Genomic DNA, 18,405 nt, shown 5'->3' on the forward strand with positions numbered 1-18,405 from the left:
AGGCAGTTAACCCACTGTTCCCCGGGCGCAGTTGAATGCATTCAGTTGTACAACTGGTATCCCCCTTTCACTTTCCTTTCTCTCTAATACACCAGGATGAGGAAAGGGAACCATTTGTTCTCTAGCTTCTCTCTCTACTGTTTAGCTGGCTTCTGGTTGCGTAACAGAAAACAGGGTATTTTAACATAACCTATTCATTCTGCATCACTTCGTCCTCTCAGCACTGCTGCTGATTGGTTGATGGGACGGAATGAGGTGAGGTGTGTTTACTCAAACCCCCCAAAGACTGAAATCACACACATGGTTTAATCACCTGGTTTATATCACACCTGTTTAGCACTGAGAACCGTGCAGGGCAGGGAACAGTGGTGGTAGTGTTTAACAGTCACACCCACACTATGCAGCGTATGCTATTAAGGAGTAGTCTCTGGGGAAGATGCAACAAAATGCTGAGGGCCTCGTGGAGTCAACCAATCATAGGCCTGGGTTTCTTCGCTTTCCATTTGTTTGTTGGTTAAGAGGAACACAAATCAGAGTCCATTACTTATTTAGAGCCCATGATCTGTTTATCATGGCGGTGAAAGGACAGGGGAGGAAACCATGCTCAGGAAACACACACACACACACCGGTGCTCAGCAAACCCTGGGTGTCTGGATTATGATGCTGTCTAAATGCAGAAAGATATGTGGTGAAATGTGTTTTTCGAAACATTTTTTTATTGCCACTCATAATGGTGCAGCATGGCTATGCACTTTATTGAAAGGCATACAAGATCTGAGTGGTCGAATTGACATCTAACGTGATAGCCATTAGTTTGATCTGTGTTATTTACATAATTATAAAGTATTCACTTTATTTCTTTACTGCAGGTTCCTCCTCTGTAACCCTGTGCTCTCTTCCCACTGCAGGCTGTACTTAACTCTGAGTAGAGCCACTGTATTATGTTAATCACTCCCTGCCTTCCTCCCTCAGTCACACAGGCTTTGTATGGACTATCAAGGAGGAGAGGAGTGAACAGGAGTTTGTGTGGTAAATGTTCAGGCGGTGATTGAGGCGTGTGTGTACGTGCGTGTGGGCGTGTGTGTGTTTGTGTGTGCTTGCGGGCATTTGTATGCGCTTGCAGGTGTGTGTGTGTGTAGAACAGGGGCCCGCGGCGCAAGTGTTTGTTTTTTGGGCCCCAAAAGTGTAGTTGTTCTTTTTATGATTTTAGTTTTTGGTCAAAAAAGACTGTAAAATCACCAGGAATTCAGCAAAATTAGTTTAATTTAGGAAATCTGTTCCCAAGTATTCCCACAAATAAAGTAAAAGAGACGTGATCGTATCTCAGTGTAATCAAGGTATGAAATTATTGTTATTTTCAAATACAATGTATTTTGGGGCTTAGTTGTGGTCAATTTGCAGTGTACTAATTATTATAATTATGTTCCGGCCCCCGAACATCCACTCCGACAGAAATCGGCCTGCGGTTTAATGTAGTTGCTTACCCCTGATGTAGACTCTTCAGCACCTCAGCTCATCTCACACTTAAGTTCCTCTTTTGTTCACAAGTGAATGTGTTGAAATTCATCATCCCTGTTTAGAACTGGTATACCTATAATTTGCACATCTCCTAGCAACAAGCCTTTGAACAACTAAATATAACCAATTGGAAAGGTGTCACGTTAGAATCTGCTCTACTGCCTATGAATGCTGTGTACTGTAGGAGTGTATTGCAAAGTCCCACAGGTCCGTCGAAGCTATCATGAACAATATGTTAGTGACTCTAATCAAACACTCACAGATCCATGTTTAACGTAATTGCACCGAATAATTACCTGGCTTTTATGTGAGTAAAAAGACAAGAAAATAATCTGGGATATACACTGTAGAATCCAGTTACAACTGAGAGTGGATTTCTACCAGAAAAACACTCAGCAACTCAAGGGTAATGGTAGTGTTGACAATGACATTACATCTCTGTACTGATCACATTGGTACTGTTTGACTTGGCTGCCGTCTGTCTCAGTCGCCTCTCCCCCTCTTCTTACACTGTCAAACAAATTCCATCACAACACATTTTGAAGACAACTTTTTCCTGACAGAGGGACATAAAACAATCTCCTCTAGAGAACCTCTGTATACGTTTTCTGGTTTGAACTAAATCGCTTAGTTGTAGTGAGTTGAGACTGCACGGTAGAGTAACAATGAGCTGAATGTGACGTGTCAGGTTCAAACAGCTTTAGATGTATAGATGTGTAGCTGAATGTAACCCTGGTAGAGTTGCAGACTCCCTGGGGTGGGACGCCCAACCTGGCTGTGTCTCACTAGGGGGGCTCAGAGTGGCATGCCTCAGCTCTCTGGCTGCCCCCTCCAGTCTTCAGGCTCCCTGTCTATGTACGTCTGCCTGTGAGGCTCCGCAACCTGTGATACAACACACACCACAGCGGAGAACGCACCCCAACACACACCCACACCCAGCTCTTTCATGTCACATAGCCTCAACGGCTCTGACTGGCACTGCTTACTACAGCCACAAGGGCATTGCACTAGTGTGTGTGTGTGTTTCTCTCCCTACCTCTTCCTCAGTTTCTCTCACTCCCTCCTTTCCCCTCTCTCTCTCTCTCTCTCTCTCTCCCTCTCCCTCGCGGAGGAGCAGATGGACCATAGAGCTCATTATAAAAACAAACATGGTGGTTCCACTCCACCTGAACCAAACAGTGCCATATCTGGATTGGCTACACATTAGAGAAATTGAATTGACCCCTAATTTAACTCAGTTTGAAATGTCAGAGAGAGGCGATGCAGAGGAAGAGAGAGAGAACAAGGAGGAGAGGGGAGAAATACAGAGAAGTGCCTCTATGTGAGAGTGTGGGGGTAGGATGAGGGGAAGGAAGGGGCTAGGGTGATGGTTTTCCAACCATCTCATTAGTCCCTTCTTGACAGAAATTAGTCATGCGTGAGATTGATAGGATGCAGTCTGAATTCATTTAATCCCCACAGCTCCCTCGCTCTCCGTTAATTTAAATAAAAGAGTCTTCAATGTGCTTGAAGATAGGTCTGCACATGTGAAGGCTGTGTATGGTGTTTTCATGAATGCAAATGAATTGGAAATAAAATTGAGAAGAGTGCTTGAGGATGGGTAATTCTGATATAAGTATTCAGACCTTATTCCTATGAGACTCGAAATTGAGCTCAGGTGCATCCTGTTTCCATTGATCATCCTTGAGATGTTTCTACAACTTGATTGACATGATTTGGAAAGGCACACACCTGTCTATATAAGGTCCCACAGTTGACAGTGCATGTCAGAAAAAAAACCAAGCCATGAAGTCTAAAGAATTGTCCGTAGATCTCCGAGACAGGATTGTGTCGAGGCACAGATCTGGGGAAGGGTACCAAAAAATGTCTGCAACATTGAAGGTCCCCAAGAACACAGTGGCCTCGATCATTCTTAAATGGAAGAAGTTTGGAACCACCAAGACTTCCTAGAGCTGGCCACCCGGCCAAACTGAGCAATCATGTGAGAAGGGCCTTGGTCAGGGAGGTGACCAAGAACCCGATGGTCACTCTGACAGAGCTCCAGAGTTCCTCTGTGGAGATGGGAGAACCTTCCAGAAGGACAACCATCTCTGCAGCACTCCACCAATCAGGCCTTTATGGTAGAGTGGCCAGATGGAAGCCACTCCTCAGTAAAAGGCACAGGACAGCCCGCTTGGAGTTTGCCAAAAGGCACCTAAAGGACTCTCAGACCATGAGAAACAAGATTCTCTGGTCTGATGAAACCAAGATTGAAATCATTGGCCTGAATGCCAAGTGTCATGCCTGGAAGAAAACTGGCACCATCTCTACAGTGAAGCATGGTGGTGGCAGCATCATGCTGTGGGGATGTTTTTCAGCGGCAGGGACTTGAACCCAATCGAACATCTCTGTAGAGACCTGAAAATAGCTGTGCAGTGACTCTCCCCATCCAACCTGACAGAGCTTGAGAGGATCTGCAGAGAAGAATTAGAGAAACTCCCCAAATAAAGGTGAGCCAAGCTTGTAGCGTCATACTCAAGAAGACGCGAGGCTGTAATCGCTGCCAAAGGTGCTTCAACAAAGTACTGAGTAAAGGGTCTGAATACTTATGTAAATGTCATATTTCCGGTTTTTTATTTTTAATACATTTGCAAACATTTCTAAAAACCTGTTTTTGCTTTGTCATTATGGGGTATTGTGTGTAGATTGATGAGGGGAAAAAACAAATGTAATCAATTTTAGAATAAGGCTGTAACGTAACAAAATTTTGAGTGTCAAAGGGTACAGTATGTTCACTGCACTGTTCAATGCACTGTATGTTCAATGGTACAGGTTATCTCAAGACAACCATACTGAAAATGTGTTTAATTACAGAAATAGTAGTAAAACCTAAAATCCAACCAAGCACTAATATTTCATAGAGGAACAAATGTATTCATTTGTAGCAGGTGACGGTGCACACAGCAATCTATGCTTCCATGTGGTTATTGAAACAACGTTAACTTATAACTCATCCCTAACTCTCTCTCTCTGTTCCTCCTATCTAGACGTGGTGGTGAACGGGAAACCGTGTGACTGTGACATCATCGCCGACTGTAAGGTGGGCGACGCTGTGCCATTGGAGGTGAAACTGACCAATCACAGTAAGAACGCGGTTGGACCGTTCGCCCTGACCGTGGTTCCCTTCCAGGACTACCAGAACGGAGTTCAGAACTATGACCTGCAGGACGCAGTCACCTTCATAGGATCTAACACCTTCTACATAGACACGGTTTGTGTGTGTGTCCAGAACTACGTGTGTGTGCAGAACTGTGTGTGTGAATGGTGGCAAAACTATTGTCAGATAGGTTAGCTATCCATAGGCACACTAAATAATGTATCTTTGTGTGTTGTCTTCCCAGGTGAACCCCACAGAGAACTCTGTGTGTGTGGGAGCCCTCCTGTTCCTCTTCACTGGAGACTTCTACCTCAACATCAAATTCCAGGACGACAGTGCTGGCCAGGGCAAAGCGCTGCCCCCATCCTGGTTTGGCCTGCCCAGCTTACACATCAAAGCCCTGGAGGCACCCATAGAGGCTGGGGCATAGAGCCTTGCACTCTATACATGAATTTCTTGCATCATTCTCCTCGGCTCCTTCTCTAAACTTCATACTCAGCATTCTCACATCTCTCTGACGTTTGAGGAGGTGGTGAGGCATGGAGGAAAAGATAGGTTGACCCACTTGCTGCACATCACTGAAGGCATGGATGGATGGATGGATGGATGGATGGATGGATGGATGGATGGAGGAGAGGACAGTGGACGATGACACATTGGACTAAATATTCTAGTGGTTAGCTGATGTCACTCAATCATTTGTAAACAGCTGCTGTAACTCTGTTTGAGGTATTTGTGTATACTCTGTTAAAGCATGAAGGAGACAGTAGGTCTTACTGGATTTGGAAATCACCTTTTGAATCATTTTAGGAATTTCAGCACCATGGAATCAATCATTAAATGTATCAGCCATGGTTTTGTGTTGTGAAAAGATCATAAGGTCACCTCTTTCCTGCTTTTCACTCAGCTCACCAGGGATATAGGGCATTGTACCATCCTGATGCGCTCCAAATGGGAAAAGGGTGTCAAGTCCTGGCAAGTTCTCTGTGTTATTATGTGTCCAATCCTTCTCTCACGACAATCTGTCTGAGCAGCACAGTAGAGATACTCTCATGTAACCATGGTTATGAAGCAGCATCCTCCTGGGTATATGATTCTAGTTCTGTCTGTATGTAAATATATAATATATTCTGAGAGGCACAGTGTATTACTCCACCACATGAATCCACAATCACCTCTATTGATTTGTGGTTTCTGCTACTGCAATTAGCTTGATTCGCTGTTTTGTCTCTCTCTCTGCGTGACTGTAAACTGACTGATCTTTACTACTGAGCTTGTATGTTTGGGCCTCTGTATCTCCCTGTCGATAAAATCCTACAATAAATGTTGAGTTGAGCCAACTTCTGAAAGGGCGTTGTTTGCATGTATTTGATATATAGACACAAGTCTTGTAAATTTACCTGATAACTTAATGTAGGAGATATCCATTTCCATGCTGCGCTGTAGCCTATCCCCTTCGTTCACACAGCCACTGACAGAAGCCCATAAAGAGATGCATGACGCATCAACACTCCAGAATTACCACTGGTAATAAAGTGCCAGTGGCCATGCATAATATACACTCAGTTGACAAAACATTAAGAACACCTTCCTAATATTGAGTTGCACCCCTTTTTTCCCCTCAGAACAGCCTCAGTTTGTCGGGGCATGGACTCTACAAGGTGTCGAAAGCATTCCACAGGGATGCTGGCCCATGTTGACTCCAATGCTTTCCACAGTTGTGTCAAGTTGTCTGGATGTCCTTTGGGTGGTGGACCATTCTTGATACACACAGGAAAGTGTTGAGCGTGAAAAATCCAGCAGGGTTGCAGTTCTTGACATAAACCAGTGCGCCTGGCACCTACTACCATACCCAGTTCAAAGGCACTTAAATATGTTGTCTTGCCCATTCACTCTCTGAATGGCACACATACACAACCCATGTCTTAATTGTCTCAAGGCTTAAAGGTAATTATTTAACCTGTCTCCTCCCCTTCATCTACACTGATTGAAGTGGATTTAACAAGTGACATCAATAAGGGATCATAGCTTTCACCTGGATTTAACTGGTCAGTCTATGTCATGGAAAGAACAGGTGTCTGTAATGTTTTGTACACTCAGTGTAGATTTGATGAATGGAGAGTGAATGTTAAGTGTACACACACACGTTAGCAGGTGAATCCTTTACAAAACAAATTGCTATCATGATAAACGGGGAGCCTTGGGCAGAGTTCTCCTACGCCACCTTGAATAAAAAGCCATTATGTTAGGTAAGTGAAGCATGTTACTGTTTCCTGTAGAGCAGAATGAAACACTTCCTAGATGAAGGGAGACTGAGGAGACCAGGCGGGGGTGGAACAGGTACTGCTGGTTCCTGTACTAACACACATACTCACTTCACTAGGAACAACCCAGATCTTTCATCTCAATGTTCCAGACAACCATGTGCCACAGCAGCAGTCAAAGTGGTTATCTAATGTGTGTCTGTCCCTTAACAGCAATGAGACTAGAGCATGGCAAAACAAGGTGAGATAGGCCCAACAACAAGCCATCAGAAAGAAAGTGTATTTTGTGGCTGTAGCTAATCATCGCAGGTCTGCCTCCCTGAGCCTACGGCTACTGCCTTATCATAGGCAGAGCACAGCCACAGTGAACCAATAGGAGATGAGGGGCAGAGATTCAATCAGTATCGCTGAAGCACGATCAAAATGTAAAGGTAATTTCCGCTTGAGCCGTTATACCATGAATGCAGTCTCCGCTAATGCGGGAACATTCCCACTGGGCAAAAACTGGTTGAATCAACGTTGTTTCCACGTCATTTCAACAACAAAATTCAATGTGATGACATTGAATCAACATGGAAAACTGATTGGATTTGCAAAAAGTATTTTTTTCACCTAAATCCCATGACATGGTGACATTTTGTGTTGATTTCAGGTTGAATTCATGTTAGTTGACAACTCAACCAAATGTAAATCAAAACTAGACGTTGAAATTACATCTGTTCCCAATGGGTTACCTTACCTTTAAATTTCAACCACGCTATAACGGATGAGGCTGGAAGGCCCCACCAACCCACAGTAGACAAACAGGAGATCGGGAGAGGAGATTAGGCTGTGGAGAGATAGAGGTCTGTCTGGCAGTATGCTGGAGAGGCTGAAGAGTTCTGACAACCGTGTAGTTGTGGATGGGAGAGGGATCCATCCCACTAGCCCCAGGTCTATTGTAGGGATGCTTGGTCTTGGATAAGCTGCTGCTTATCAGTGAGTGAAGTGAACAACTGATGGGCGATCATCCCTCCGCTCCCCACAGCACAGAACAGCACTGGTACAACTACAGGCACTGACAGTATACACTCCCCTGTCCAACCTTACCATCCTGACGCTAGCTTATCCTTGCACCCCCCATAGCACAGCTCAGCATCAATACAGAATCAGCATAATGACAAAAACTAGCTTACAGTCAGTCCCCTGTTCAACCTCCTCACTGTCATGATGCTAGCTTATTCTTGCCTATCTACCCTGTCTGCTGGGGTGTAATGAGATGAAGGATTATAGTAATTGCTGGAATCTTGGATGCATTGCACATTTTGAGACAAAGCTATTGAGGAGTATTGGCTCCTTAAATTCTAATATTGCTCTTGATTGTGCAGTACTATATAAGTCATTTATTTCTAAATTACCAGTTTGATGTTCTATTTTCCACAGGGAGAAAAGGCCCTATTGTCCAGACAAAAACAGAGGTGAATATCATAGAAAGGATTCCATGTTAACTCTTAGAAATTAATTTCATAATTGCATCGCTCTAAGTCATAAGGTAATAGAGATGAAACATTCCTTCATTCAATGTACAAAGTGTATACAGGTCGCAGTTGTAAATGAGAACTTGTTCTCAACTGGCTTACCTGGTTAAATAAAGGTTAAATAAAAAAAATAAAAAAAGACATTGAATATGACTGTAACAGCTTAATCACCCTCTAACATTGCATTTCTCATTTTCACAGCAAGGTAATTTTCCAAGCGAAACAAACAACACAATTCTCCTCGATGCAAATGTGAGATTGATTTTCTAAATCATTCCAATGCATATTCTCAGGATAGGTCTCATGTGTATATGTGCACTTCTAAAATAGTTATCTGGAGATCCGCTTTCTGCAATTGATTGAATACAGGCCTTCATGTGTATAGCCAATAAATTACAATTAACACAATTGTCTTATTATGTCATTATAAATAATGAATGACCATGGAGGTTACAGTGTATTTAGCTAACCCAAGGCGTATTCTGGTGACAGAAAAACCATACTGTAAGATATTATATTCTCTTATCAAAACATATGATTCTCTCTAAAAGCATGCTCATCTAAAACACAATATACTGTATCTGTTAAAACAGCTCTGTGCCATATTACCAGATCACACTGAGCAGCACAAGCTTTGATCGCAACAGTACATAATCTAAATGTAAGAACCACACTTAAAAAATTGATTTATCTTTCGAAGAGCTGAAAAATTAATCTCGTATTTGCATAAACAATACTGTAGAGAAGCCCCTGAGAGTCAGATATGGATCATGCTGACAAGTGCCCTGAAGACTGAAACACTAGCTCAGTTTAGTTGGAAGTTTGAATTAATAATGCATAGACATGTTGCTGACCTACATCATGTAACTGAGTAAACAAATGAAAGCAATGGCTTCTCCATCTCTTTATCTGGTTTTGTTGTTGATGATTATTATTCTGATAAAGAAGCTGTCTTGCAGGTGCTAATGTTATGGGAAGATGAGGTAGATGGAATCAAATTAGGTCTGGGACTTCCATTAGTAAAACGAAAACAACAAACTAATAATATAAAACTGTCTCTCTCTCTCTTTTTCTCTCTCTTCCTTTCTCCCTCTCTCATATAAAGGTTACGTAGAGAAATAGACATGAACAATACATGTGAGATATCTCTCCTCTAAAGAGGTTTGAGCATGATTGTGGATTCCATCCCTGCCATTTTATTGGCTGGGAACAGAACAAGGCCTGGATGCTTTGTCAATCTATCTGTCTGCACCCTGCAGCCACTGATAAGCTCCAAACACTTCCATTTTATTTGTCTGCTTCAGCAGAACTAGAATATTCTCTCTCTCCTTCACCATGTGTTGTTGTTCAGTTCTATTATCAATCACCACCATTTACTGAATAGAAGTCTGTCTCCCCCATTTTAAATCTGCATAGTAAAGAAAGAAAAGTACTTAAGGATGGTGAGTCTTAGTCTAGACTGTAATGTCTTCAGTCTGAACTTTCTTTGTCAATTAGCTAGCTATTTACTTGACATTAGCCATTACCGCTCCAATAGCAATGGGGGAGCTCAGCCCGTAGAGAAGTGCTCAAAAACAACCAAGAGGACAGATACTGTAGAACCAGGCTCAGTGAAGTGTTAAAACCAAATCAAAAACCAATCAGCAGGACATTATCGCCTGAATATTTTTACATTTTAGGCAAAGCGGCATCATTTTATGTTTCAGTAGCTACGTTTCCATCCACTTGGCGACAGATTTTCATGCAAATGTTCTAAAATCTGCATGAAGAAAATATGCGAATTTTCCCACCAGTGATGTGCTTCTACCAAACATACTTTTTGCAGATAAAAATCAGGGCGTGAAGACCTAGGCCTCTAGTGCACACAAAATAAAATAATTCGCTTACGTTTTCATGTACCGAATAAAAATCAAAGTTCAATGTGTTTCTATCGCATTTTCAAGTTTTGTCACAAAAACTGTTGCATTAAATAGCAAATGTGCCTACTCTGGGCTGCATTCGGTACGTTTTTAAGTTCTGAAACGTTCATTTGAAAAGAAACGGTGTTGTACTGCAGGGTTTCCCAAACTCGTTCCTGGGGCCCTCCATGGGTGCACGTTTAGTTTTTTGCCCTAGCACTACATAGCTGACTCAAATAACCAACTCATCATCAAGCTTTGATTATTAGAATCAGCTGTGTAGTGCTTGGGCAAAAACCAAAACATGCACCCAGGGGGGGCCCCAGGACCGAGTTTGAGAAACTCTGCTGTACTGAATGACCAGTTAAAAACAGGGAGGGATTGGGTTGTGGGTTGGGGAACGCTGTCAGCATGGCCACTGCCCTTTAAAAACGTCACTCATTGCTTCAAGCCACACTTCGCCACACCCACCAAACGGGAGCAAATATACCTCAAAGTATTTTCAAGAATGTACAATGACGTTTTGGGGAAATCTGTCTTTCAGTACAAAATGTTCCGCAACATAGCAAACGTTCAAGTGAACTGAATGCACCTCTGGTCTTGGCACGTGCGTTCTAGCCATCAGCTCGCAGAGACAGTGCGGGTAAACTGTGTGGGAAGGCTAGTCTAGGCCTACAAAATGAGATTATTATGGATAAGACTAAGAGGGCGAATATTTTTATTTGTCAAACGGCAGTCAAGCATCGATCATCATGTCACCAGAATAAGCCCTTTGATATTTATTGGAAAGCGGCATCAACCATCACTGGGCACTTTCACCACCCTGTGAAGTTCATCATAATGTATTTAATCTGTAGCCTAATAAACTGCATAGTTTCCCAAGTTGTGGCGGGAGGACTACACACCATATCATCGTGTGACTCCCAGGGTAACTAGCCTCCCGGGGTAACTGTAATTTTCACAGAAATCACTTTATGTCACCAAATGTTTTTTAAACACTTCCCCCGACTGCCACTACTATTGCTCAACTAAACATTTTAAGTCACTTAACATCTAAAACTGTTAAGTCACTGTAACAAAACGATTCTGAGATAAGTTTGGAAAAGTTATATACAGTACAGTACTGTATGTGTCAAATGAGAACAACACAGAGGCTGAGAAACCCTTATGTCATGGAAGGTTGGACATGTTTCACATTTATGCCCAAACAGTCTAAAGATGATACAAAATGTGTCATTCAAAATGTGTCATCTGAAGAAATGTTCGACTGTTTTGGTAATGATCAATATGTCCTCATATTTCTCGGTGTCCATTCCCCAACACTCTTCTACCAATCACAATAGGAGGAAGCTGTTCAATTTAATCTCTTTCTGCTGTTTCTCCATTGAGAAGTATAGCCATGTCCATTCATACATTTCAACAACCTTGACATGTAAATTATCTCAGAAAGGTGGAGAGGAGGTTGCGGTAAAACACAGAGCAGTCCTCTGACACCTGTGTTATGTCTATTCAACTGTCTATATGACGTGCAAGGTGCACATTGCCCCTGGCTAAACTATGCTTGCTGGAAGTGGACTTAGCTAATTAAGATATAGGAGCTAGTATAGACAAAGAAATGCTCAACTGCATGGTTGTGAGGTAGGCGTAAATGCATCTGAAGATCTGGCGACTTGCGTTAGCTTCCTCAGCTAATGCCTAGGTTTTAGATCTGCAGGCTAATCTTGCGTAATTGGTTAGATGCTAGAATAAGTTCTAGGTCCATACGTGTTAAGAGAAGAGATAGAACAAAGATCGGAACCGGAACAAAGAGCTCCACAGTCTCTCTTTGCAAGTTAGGGGCAAGTCCCCTTCCGAAATTTGAAAGATGCTAACACCAGCGAAATCGTGATTTGTCCAAATAACCAGTGACGGAAAAACCCAAGCACCGAATCTAATGTCACTAGTTATCTCACGCATCCTGTAGAATCATGACAGATCCACAGTACCATCTATATTAACGTAGTCTGTCCACGAGAGATTATCTGCAGACTAACACGGTCTTGTGGCAGACTTCGGCACTAGGAACCTGAGGAGGAGGCTTCCGTACTACACCACACCACCATACACTGGGCTAAGACAGGGGCGGGGGAAAGCCAGACACCCAGAGAGGAAACCCATACACACTGTAAATAAAAAAATAAAAAAAGTTGATTCAACTAATAATTATTTAGTAACTGGTTCCACAGCCTCTTTTAGTTTACTCAACTTTTCAGTCAAATTGTTAGCTGAACTTAAAAAAAATTGTTGACCCAAACTTCAGAAAACATAGGGACATCCACAGTGCTTTTAACATACGTTTCAACGTACATATTTGACACACACTGACATTGTGCATGTTAATTTATATTAGGGTTTTCTGTTTTAATGTTAGTCCTTAATCACTATGATAAATAAAATAGTTTTTCTTGAGTGTACTTTTAACAGAGCTGTGATTTACTGTGAAGTGCGAAGGGTAGGAATACAGGTGAAATCAGTTGTTGTCACAGGCATGGTGGCATTGAAGGAAGTTCGGTATGCTGTGAACCAAGAGGTTGTGAGTTCCATTCCCAGGTGAGGACATGTTGAATAAAAATTACTGTATGAATGAACATGCATGATGTAATCATGTACAGTACCAGTCAAAAGCTTGGACACACCTACTCATTCCAGGATTTTTCTTTATTTTCTACATTATAGAATAATAGTGACGACATCATAACTATGAAATAACACATATGGAATAATGTAGTAACCAAAAAATAGTTAAACAAATCAAAATATATTTTATATTTGAGATTCTTCAAAGTAGCCACCCTTTGCCTTGATGACAGCTTTGCACACTCTTGGCATTCTCTCAACCAGCTTCATTAGGAAGTCACATGGAATGCATTTCAATTAATAGGTGTGCCTTCTTAAAAGTTAATTTGTGGAATTGCTTTCCTTCTTAATGCGTTTGAGCCAATCAGTTGTGTTGTGACAAGGTAGGGTTGGTATACAGAAGATAACCCCATTTGGTAAAAGACCAAGTCCATATTATGGCAAGAACAGCTCAAATAAGCAAAGAGAAATGACAGTCCATCATTAATTTAAGACATGAAGGTCAGTCAATACGTAACATTTCAAGAACTTTGAACGTTTCTTCAAGTGCAGTCGCAAAAACCATCAAGCGCTATGACGAAACTGGCTCTCATGACGACCGCCACAGGAAAGGAAGACCCAGAGATACCTCTGCTGCAGAAATCGGCTATTAACTGCACCTCAGATTGCAGCCCAAATAAATGCTTCACAGAGTTCAAGTAACAGACACATCTCAACATCAACTGTTCAGAGGAGACGGCGTGAATCAAGCCTTCTTGGTCGAATTGCTGCAAAGAAACCACTACTAAAGGATACCAATAAGAAGAAGAGAATTGCTTGGGCCAAGAAACATGAGCAATGGACATTAGACTGGTGGAAATCTGTCCTTTGGTCTGATGAGTCCAAATTTGAGATTTTTGGTTCCAACCGCCATGTCTTTGTGAGACGCAGAGTAGGTGAACGGGTGATCTCCGCATGTGTGGTTCCCACCGTGAAGCATGGAGGAGGAGGTGTGATGGTGTGGGGGTGCTTTACTGGTGACACTGTCTGTGATTTATTTAGAATTCAAGGCACACTTAACCAGCATGGCTACCACAGCATTCTGCAGCGATACGCCATCCCATCTGGTTTGCGCTTAGTGGGACTATCATTTGTTTTTCAACAGCCTCCAGGCTGTGTAAGGTCTATTTGACCAAGGAGAGTGATGGAGTGCTGCATCAGATGACCTGGCCTCCACAATCACCCGACCTCAACCCAATTGAGATGGTTTGGGATGAGTTGGACCGCAGAGTGAAGGAAAAGCAGCCAACAAGTGCTCATCATATGTGGGAACTCCTTTAAGACTGTTGGGAAAGCATTCCAGGTGACTACCTCATGAAGCTGGTTGAGAGAATGCCAAGAGTGTGCAAAGCTGTCAAGGCAAAGGGTGGCTACTTTGAAGAATCTCTAATATTAAATGTATTTTGATTTGTTTAACACTTTTTTGTTTACTACATGATTCCATATGTTATTTCATAGTTTTGATGTCTTCACTACTATTCTACAATGTAGAAAATAGTACACATATAGAAAAACCCTTGAATGAGTAGGTGTGTCCAAACTTTTGACTGGTACTGTATGTTGAAAACATTGTATGTTAAATACACTATTTGAATGTGTGGGTGTCCCTAGCCTACATTTTCTCAAGTTTTTTCCAACACATTTTTTAAAGTTCAGTTAACACTTTGACCGAAAAGTTGAGTAAACAAAAGGAGACTCAAGAGGAAACCCTAACCCTACAGACACCCATTCAATTGTATAGTGATTATTCTCTCCAGCAACATGTGGTGAGTATAATTGGAGCAAGGGGTCTCTTTTGGTGTCTGGGCTGATTACCAAAGCCACTCGGAAAGTTAATCCGCCATATCAATCACTACTGGGTTGGGATGCCTACTGAGAAAACAATTGCTTCACTGCCAAAACATAGGACGGGGAGAGAGAGAGATTCAGAAGGAGATAGGGGGAGGGAGGAGACAGATATATACTGTATAGAGGGTGAGGGAGAGAGAGACAAAGAGAGAAGAGAGGGAGAGAGAAAGATAGAGAGAAAAAGAGAGACGGCACCAATCTATGCTGCGTTACACACACCCCTGAGAAGCAGTGCTAGATTCATACTGAGAGAAAGAGAGAGAGAGAGAGAGAGAGAGCAAGAGACAGGCAGACATACAGACAGAGAGAGTGAATGAATGAATGAAACGAACAGAAAGAGAGAGGAAGAGTGAGAGAAATTATACATAATATTGCTCTCCTTCTGTTTATCATCCATCATCAGAGGAAAATATCAACACTCCCTAGGAGATTACAGATCAGTGAGAACAACAACTACATAAACATTTAAGATATTTGTTTGTTGACAAACATTGAGTTTTAATGAGTCAATTAATGAGGCCTGTTAAGGGGAGGGTTAAAAGATCTTCATGTGCACATAGCATGATATTGTCACGACTTCCTCCGAAGCAGCCTCCCCTCCTTGTTCGGGCAGGCTTCGGCGTTCGTCACTGCCGCTCTATATCTCATCATTCCATTTGTCTTGTCTTGTCAATTACACACACCTGGTTTATATCCCCTCATTAGTACATGTATAAGTGTTCCCTCTGCCCCCCTTGTCCTTGTGGGTGATTGTTATTTGTGAGTTGAGTGTAGCTCGGTTGAGATACCCGTACCTTGTATTTCCGGGGATATTGTTCCCTGTGTGCCTGTATTTTGTTGACTCTATCCACCGTAACTGTGTCCTACGGAATAAACTCTGTATTCGGTGATTTACCCTCCTGAGCCTGACTCCTTCAAATCACATTCTCACAGAATCACCCACCCGCACTATGGAGTCAGCGGGAGAGGAGCGCATGCCTGGAGTCGTGGCACGGGTCCAGGAGCATTCCACGATGCTGGCCAGCTTGGGGGAAGCGATGGATAGGGTTCTTCAGGTCGTCCAACGCCTGGAGAGGAGAGGACCCGATCTGTCGAGACCAGCTGGCCAACCGGATCCAGCCACCCACACCCCAGCACCCGGAGGGATCCAGATATCCCGACCACGGGAGTTTGACGGGACTGCGGCGCTCTGCCAAGGATTCCTCCTCCAACTGGAGCTCTATTTCTCCAGCATCAGGCCGGTCCCATCGGAGCGGGAGAAGGTGTCCGCCCTCATCTCCTGCCTCTCGGGGAAAGCCCTGGAGTGGGCCAACGCGGTGTGGAACGAAGGAGGAGCCGCGTTGGAGAACTACAGGGAGTTCGCTCGCCTCTTTCGGGCGTTCTTCGATCACCCGCCCGAGGGTCAAGAGGAGGGCGAGCGGGTCGCTTTGGCGTTTCGGACTCTGGCAGCGGGTTCCGGGTGGAACGAGCGGGCCCTTATCGACCATTTCCGTTGCCATCTGCGGGAGGATGTCCGATGGGAGTTAGCTTGTCGGGACACCATGTTGTCTTTCACGCAACTGGTGGACATGGCCATCCGTTTGGACAACCTGCTGGCAGCCAGAGGACATCCTGGAAGGGGTCTGCTCGTTCCCACCCCGGCCAACTCGGATCCCGAGCTGATGGAGCTGGGTGGAGCCGCCATCCGAGAGAGTGGAGGACTACAGCGACATTACACCACACAGAGTCGTCAACGCTCTTTTGGGTCTGGAGGCGGCAGGCAGGGCACTCACGCATCACCCCAGGTATCGAACACCCACACTCGTTCAGAGCCCTCTGCTGCGCACTGTACCCTACCCATCTACTTTCCCGATCACATGGTAGTTCCCCAGTGTAAGGCGCTAGTCGATTCAGGCGCAGCTGGGAACTTTATGGACAGGGCATTCTCATGCCGTCTAGGTATTTCATTGGTTCCCCTATCCATTCCACTCCCCATCAGAGCACTTGATAGTCGGCCATTAGGGTTTGCTCAGGAAGTTACTGCACCAGTCACCATGATTACCCAGGAGACTCATTGAGAGCAGATCACTTTTTTTATTATTGAGTCCCCTGCTTTCCCTGTGGTATTAGGTATCCCTTGGTTAGCACTCCACAACCCCACCTTCTCATGGCCGCAGAGGGTTCTCACGGGGTGGTCGCGAGAGTGTCAGGGTAGGTGTCTAGGTGTTTCCGTTGGTGCAACCACGGTGGAAAGTCCAGACAGTAACTCCACCGTGCGCATTCCCCCCGAATACCTTGATTTGGCGCACGTGTTTTCAAAGATGCTGGCTACCAAGTTACCACCTCATCGGGTGGGGGATTGCGCGATAAACCTCTGGGTAGATGCTGTACCTCCCAGGAGTCATGTGTACCCCCTGTCGCAGGCTGAAACGGCGGCTATGGAAACATATGTCGCCGAGTCCCTGCGCCAGGGGTATATACTTCTCTCCACTTCACCCGCCTCCTCGAGTTTCTTCTTTGTGAAGAAGAAAGACGGCGGTCTGCGCCCTTGCATTGATTATCGACCACTGAACAAGGAGACGATCAGGTTTAGTTATCCTCTCCCCCTCATTCCGTCAGTGATCGAGTCAATGCATGGGGCGCGCTTCTTTACCAAATTAGATCTCAGGAGTGCGTACAACCTGGTGCGTGTTCGGGAGGTGGATGAGTGGAAGACAGCATTCAGCACAACCACAGGGCATTATGACTACCTGGTGATGCCCTACGGCTTGATGAATGCTCCATCCGTCTTCCAGTCCTTTGTGAACGAGGTGTTTCGGGACATGCTTGGTCGCGGTGTAGTGGTCTACATCGATGACATTCTGGTGTATTCCGCTACGCGCGCCGAGCATGTGTCCCTGGTTCGCAAAGTGCTGGCCCGACTGTTGGAAAATGACCTTCATGCCAAGGCAGAGAAGTGTATGTTTTTCCAGCAGTCCATCTCCTTCCTCGGATACTGCATTACCACCTCAGGGGTGGAGATGGAGGGGGATCGCATTTCAGCCGTGTGTAATTGGCCGACTCCCACCACGGTTAAGGAGGTGCAGCGCTTTCTGGGCTTTGCCAACTACTATCAGAGGTTTATCCGGGGCTTTGGCAAGGTCGCAGCTCCCATTACATCTCTGTTGAAGGGTGGGCCGTCCCGGCTCCGCTGGTCTACTGAGGCTGACCTGGCCTTCAGGAAACTGAGGGGTCTGTTCACCTCAGCCCCGGTACTGGTCCACCCCGATCCATCACTTCCGTTCGTAGTGGAGGTGGATGCGTCCGAGGTAGGGATAGGCGCTGTCCTATCTCAGCGCTCGGGCACGCCACCCAAGCTCCGCCCCTGTGCCTTCTTCTCTAAGAAGCTCAGCCCGGCAGAGCAGAACTACGACGTTGGTGATCGGGTGCTGTTGGCTGTTGTCCGAGCTTTGACCGTGTGGAGGCATTGGCTCGAGGGGGCGAAACACCCTTTCCTCGTCTGGACGGACCACCGTAACCTGGAGTACATCCGGGCAGCGAGGAGGCTGAATCCTCACCAGGCCAGGTGGGCCCTATTCTTCACCCGGTT

The 18,405-nt window shown here is 44.5% G+C and overlaps 1 protein-coding gene across 1 annotated transcript in view; it reads left to right on the forward strand.

Moving 5' to 3' along the window:
* The window catches only part of LOC311133052 (trafficking protein particle complex subunit 9-like), a 307,997-nt gene extending 302,003 nt beyond the window's left edge, over nt 1–5,994 (forward strand). Inside the window, exons 24-25 of the mRNA XM_084166478.1 lie at nt 4,546–4,769; nt 4,900–5,994. Coding sequence (XP_084022604.1) covers nt 4,546–4,769; nt 4,900–5,085 — 410 coding nt within the window. The 3' untranslated portion in view covers nt 5,086–5,994. The remainder of the gene's footprint in view (nt 1–4,545; nt 4,770–4,899) is intronic.
* The last annotated feature ends 12,411 nt before the right edge of the window (nt 5,995–18,405 follow it).

The sequence above is a fragment of the Coregonus lavaretus genome, assembly GCF_964263955.1.
Source record: "Coregonus lavaretus genome assembly, chromosome: 7".
Taxonomy (NCBI): domain Eukaryota; kingdom Metazoa; phylum Chordata; class Actinopteri; order Salmoniformes; family Salmonidae; genus Coregonus; species Coregonus lavaretus.